This window comes from Sinocyclocheilus anshuiensis, unplaced genomic scaffold (genome assembly GCF_001515605.1).
Source record: "Sinocyclocheilus anshuiensis isolate Anshui unplaced genomic scaffold, SAMN03320099.WGS_v1.1 scaffold461, whole genome shotgun sequence".
Classification (NCBI taxonomy): Eukaryota; Metazoa; Chordata; class Actinopteri; order Cypriniformes; family Cyprinidae; genus Sinocyclocheilus; species Sinocyclocheilus anshuiensis.
In genome coordinates, this window is record NW_015541005.1 from 1,722,879 (window position 1) to 1,728,708 (window position 5,830).

At 35.2% G+C, this 5,830-nt stretch overlaps 1 protein-coding gene across 5 annotated transcripts in view; it reads left to right on the forward strand.

The window, feature by feature from the left end:
- Positions 1–5,830, forward strand: part of clec16a (C-type lectin domain containing 16A) — a 59,202-nt gene that overhangs the window by 23,431 nt on the left and 29,941 nt on the right. For all 5 annotated transcript variants that reach the window (XM_016488543.1, XM_016488542.1, XM_016488539.1 and 2 more), the window contains 4 exons: positions 679–779; positions 1,337–1,456; positions 3,486–3,595; positions 4,466–4,510. In XM_016488543.1, coding sequence (XP_016344029.1) covers positions 679–779; positions 1,337–1,456; positions 3,486–3,595; positions 4,466–4,510 — 376 coding nt within the window. The remainder of the gene's footprint in view (positions 1–678; positions 780–1,336; positions 1,457–3,485; positions 3,596–4,465; positions 4,511–5,830) is intronic.

Sequence of the window (5,830 nt, forward strand, 5' to 3'; positions counted from 1 at the left end):
GCACACCTCGCTTTTCAGACCGATGAGCTTTGTAAAAATCGACGCGTTTCAGAAAGGCGGGGCATAGAGGAGAAACAATAATGTACAGTATGTGGAAAATAATGTGTTTTTTTAACCTTAAACCGCATAAACATGTTTCATTACACCAAATACACAAAATAATGTTCTTTTTAGCAACATCATATGACCCCTTTAAAGTGCATCAAAGCTCCCCTATATAGATTGGCGTGCTCCAGAGAAAGAGGGCCCAGGACATGTTCAGACTGTTCCCCAAGCCTTTCAAAAGCAATATTTATGTTTTCGCTATCCCAAGAAGTGCATGGCATGCCTGTGAAAAAGCAGTGTTCTTAGGAATACTCTGCATGGACATGATGATATTGATACTTAAGAAGAAGAGTTTACACCTGTGGAGAATATTTTTAGTTTGATAGGGAGGGAGGTAACTACCGTTTAGTCTGGATATAAGTGCTTCTCAAAGCCAGTCTAAGTTCGGCATGACTTATAGACAATAGCTCACGTAGTAAATGCCTTTCGCATTTGCAACACTCAAACAATGCAGTATGTGCTCAGAAACTGCGCAATGCGCATTGCACACATTGTTCTGTTGTTCATACTTTTGCATGATTTCCAGAGAGTAGAATTAAAAAATAGCTGTTATCATCTTGTTTGTTGTTCTAGGCCCTTCCTGGACTTGTTGTATAACGCACTGGACTGTGACACAGAGGATTACCAGGCTCTGTTTGTGCTTTGTCTCGTGTATGCCGTGTCTCACAGTAAAGGTATCTGATCTGTCTCTTCAGGAATAACAGTCTCGAACAAAGCATTTAAAATTAATGGATAATTATGGTAATAGTTGTGAAAGGGTTTCTATGTCAAATATTTAAAATAATAAATTGTAAATAAGTATTACAAAAGAAACTAAAAGAAGACACTAATAATATGACACTGCTAATAATCAGAAGTTTTTCTTGAGCACCAAATCAGCATATTAGAATGATTTCTGAAGGATCATGTGACACTGAAGACTGAAGTAATGATGCTGAAAATTCAGCTTTGCCATCAAATTTATTTAAAAAGAGAGCAGGAATTGTAAAATTTCGAATATTTCAATATAATTTTTACTATATTTTAAAAACAGCATGTCCAACCATTCAAAATGCTTACATATAACATGTTTGCTTACTTGATTAGGTAATACAGTACTTAATACTGTAATACAATGGTTATATGGTTACATGATTTTAAAAAATTTAGACAGCTTTACAGTGTCAACATCATGCTCCAGCATTCTGTTTCTTTATCTCTTGTTGGTTTATGTGTGCGTGTTCATGCTCAGGTATAAACCCGGAGCTCTTAGAGAGGATCCAGCTACCTGTGCCAAATCAAGAGAGGAGCTCTTACAGTCAGGTGTTGGTGGAAAGAGTGATCCGAATCATGAGCCAGGCTGCTCAGCCAGGTACACACAAACACAGCGCGTTCTCACTCTACTGTACTTTACAGACAGATTCCAAATATAATCCTTCACCTGTTTAGACATGCTCATTAAATATTACACGCTGCAGATTCCATTGGTGTGCCTGAACTTGACCGTGTAGACCAAAGCACTCACTGTTTATTCAGGGTAGTCCTTTACTCGTATTTTAACACAGTGATTGTGCAACATTTTTATGTGCACATATGCTTTCTTTTTTGATGTACTTAATAAAAATATCAGATTTCAATGTGTGTGATTCATCAGTACAAATTATTCTAGACAGTTTCTTTTCATAATCAAATAACAACTTTCTCTGACTCTGAACCTGTGTGATTTTAGTATTATTTAGTCATTTTTTTTAATTAGGTTTTGTTTTGATTTTTGTCTTTTCATTTTAACTTTAGTTTGCATTTGTGCTTTTGGTTGCACTTTAGAATAGGATGTTTTCCCTGAAAAAAACTCCTAATTTGCTGCTTATTAATAGTTAGCAAGGTAGCTGTTAAGGTCCTTATGAAATCAAAGTTGACTTTATTTATTTTGTTAGCGCACATTGCTAGTCTTGAGGTGAACAATTAATCAGTGCAAATTAATCCCCTGAAATAAATTGTTTGTCTTGGTAATCTTTAATCAAAATCTGAACATTTGCTTCTCCTCTGGAATGGCAATGAGGAGTGCTAAGATAAAACTCCACCCTTTATTAAATATCCTCTTTCAGTTGGAGATATGTCACCATACTGAAATATAGTCGGCAGCAACTTCTGGTTCATGTGGACTTTAAGTTTAGGTATAGGGTAGGATTAAGGGATCTAAAATATGATCATGCAGAATAAGGCATTAATATGTGCTTTATAAAATACAGTACTAACAAACAGCCAATATGTTAGTAATATGCATGCTAATAAGCAGCTAGTTAATAGTGAGAATTGGTCCTTAAAATAAAGTGTTACCGTGCTTTTTTTGTTTTAATTTTCTTAGTAATACGAGTTATTTATTTTATCCAAATGTTACCAATTTAACATTTCAAATTTTCATTATAAAATGTTTATATTTTATTTCATTTCAGCTTTTGATGAAAGATTTTGATTAAAATTATTTTTAATTGTTTTAATTTTAAATGACTTTTCTTTCTGCTGAAAATAATCTTAACTAATCATTTCAAGAAAAAAAAACAGCACATAAAAGTGCTTTTTTTGCAACACAGTTTTTTTCCACCTCATGTCAGAATAACATCTCTTCAATTTTTTTCCACTTTTTTGAGCACATTTTACAAAAAAATCTTGCTGTTTGCAGAAATCTCCAGTTTATTTCTATGGGATGTTTTGAAAAGCTTTAGCAACAGTTATTGTGAATAACCGTAACCAAGGGGGCTAAACGCAGTGAAGTGTCACTTGTTATTGATGCATGTTTCTTTAGCTCTATACCCTTTACCACAGCCTTGAGTAACACAAATTGCAACCGATTTCCTCTGACCGTTGATCTCTTTCACCTTTGTTTAGAGGAATTGTAGCTAATTTCTCCTTTCAGGGCTCCTGTAATTGTTGTGACATTTGAATGCTGACTTGCTTCACTTACTCAATGTATTACAAACATACAAAATGTAGAACTGATTGAGTCCACATTATGCTGTTATCCTCATGTTTTATGATTCATTCTTCATTGTGACACTAGCATGACAAGAAGCGAATCTCCTCTTTCCCCAAGATCCACAGATTTTCCTCTTCATTTGTGACATTTTTGTCTGCTAACATGGTTGTTTGGCTGTTGCCGTGATTACACATGTCACATCTGAGCTATTCTAATGTCACACACTTCCCTTTTTAAGTCATGCTTGCATCTTTCTCGTCTTGAGAGTCCGAAATTAATTGCGTAATTTGAACTGTCACGTGTTTGGTCTGCTTTTACATAATACCACTTTGATTCAATTTTAAAATTAGCACAATTGCACCTTATGTGTTTGATCTATATCATCACAACTTGTGTGTGTGTGTGTGTGTGTGTGTGTGTGTTTCAGATGGAAAGGTGCGTCTTGCCACCTTGGAGTTAAGCTGTCTGCTTCTGAAACAGTCTGTGCTGTCTGGCTCTCAATGCATTATAAAGGACATTCATTTGGCCTGTTTGGAGGTAAGAGTCTTAACACAGAACCAAAAGCACTTCACTTTACTATTACATGTTCTGCATTTTATATATGCCAGCAACTGTAATATCTTTGCTAGAATAATTTTTTTTTAAGCTCATGGTGCATAAGATTCAAGTTTACCAAATGGGACTGGTGAAATCCATGAATATTTTTATATATATAAAATGTTGAGAAAAAAAATGAAGGAATAAAATGAAGCGAACCGGAATAAGGTGATAAAATTAATTACGTAAATTATGATCAAAGACATTTATTGACACCAAAGAATATGAATCATTTATTTGTATAAATGAAAATATTAATACAATTTTCTTCCATAAATATGAATATTAAATTATGATAGACAATGTTTGCAAACTTATAAGACACATTAAAGACCCATCAAATTTAAAATTAAGTAATTCTGAATCACGTTGGTTTTATTGCCAAATCCATGATAGCATTGCATTGTGGTGACTGTTTTAGCAATGAATACACATACTGCTTATGGCCTGCTTTGTCACTGAAGATAAAGACTTGGAAATTTGGCATTTATTATCTTTCACAATAATTGAAAAGGATGGCTTTTGACACCAGGTTAAAAAATGTCAAGTGATTCATGCTGATTTGCTTATCAACCATTCCATATTAGATGATTTAAAACTGGTTGCAACATATTTCTAATTAATCAGTTGTTTCTTAACACATGCAATATGCACACTTAGGTTTTTCCCAGTAATTTTTCTTACATTGGGTAACGGTGTCTTTCGTTCTTATTTTGAAACTAGACAGATTTACAGGAAGTAGGACATTTTACTTGTTTATATTGCGCAACTCAATCATACCATTGCTGTGATGATATTTTCTTTTTTTAGGGTGCCCGAGAAGAGAGTCTTCACCTTCTGAGGCGGTTTTATAAGGCAAGATGGTCTTTTATTTTATTTCGGATCACATGAAAGTCACCAGTTGGTTCAGGTACTTACTGGAACCCAGAGAGTTCAAGGCAGCAGACCTTCATACTAATAATTCTCATAATTATCACCTAGTCACCTCACTTGTATTTGATTTCCTTTAAAGTCTGAGGAAGAATTAAGCTCAGACAGTTCATCCTAAAGACTTTGTTGTTTTGATATTTGGGAAAATCCCAGCAGCTTCCTGTTGAAACTTGTTAGCACTCTTGGTGGCTTATTTACATTGAGACATTTCTGTGAAAGCAAACTACAATTAAACAGAATAGAGTTCTGTACAAAGTACACTAGTGCGTTCAACTTTTGCTTTGGCCACTCTGTCATTTGTCTTAACATTGAAGGACATGTTTTCCAGCTTTTACTGCAGCCTGCAGCACTTTTTTTGTTTTTGTTTTCCCTGAAGTCATTTTCACTCATGAAATTTGAGTGCTCTGGCGTGATTCTGTTTAACGTACATGAGAACAGCAGCCAGTTTTGCTTTCACAATTCAAAGAAAGATCTCTTTCGGAATGCATTATGCAGGCTGCACATTATCCAAAACCTCTGTTACTGTGAGAGAAGACTGTATGTAAATAATCACTGTACTGAATGTTCTGTTCTGGGATTATGGAGGGCCCTGGGAGGACCCATGTTTTGGCATCTCATCTGGATTTCCTGTGTGCATAACTGATCAGTGTGTCCCAGCTCTTCCAAGAAACTGGGCAGACACGTACAGCAGCAGTCACGGGTTTAGACACACCTACTGTTTCTTTATCGTTTCTGTTGTCTTCTACACTATACCATAATAGTGAAGTCAAAACTATGAAATAACAGAAGTGAAAGTATGGGAATTATGCAGTGACCAAAAATGACTTGTACTGTATATGTGAAAGAGTCAGACTGTTCCGAATAATTCAACTCATACTCATTTTCTCTTTAATTCTTTATATTACCACCTTTTCTCATAATGTCCCTCCCTTCATCCTTCCCATGGGGATTTTCATGGAGTGTTCACACTGATTCATGTTAACAGTTGCTCTTTCGACTGTACTGGCGTCAGATGGTAACATGGTAACATTTCCCTGAGGGACAGTGGGATTTAGTTTTGACTTTCTTTTTTTTATTTTGAAGGGGTCATATGATGCGATTTCACGTTTTCCTTTCTCTTTGGAGTGTTACAAGCTGTTCGTGAATAGATAATATCCCTAAAGTTGCAAAGACTAAAGTCTCAAACCCAAAGAGATATTCTTTATAAAAGTTAAGACTCGTCCACGCCCTCCTAAAACGCCTCGT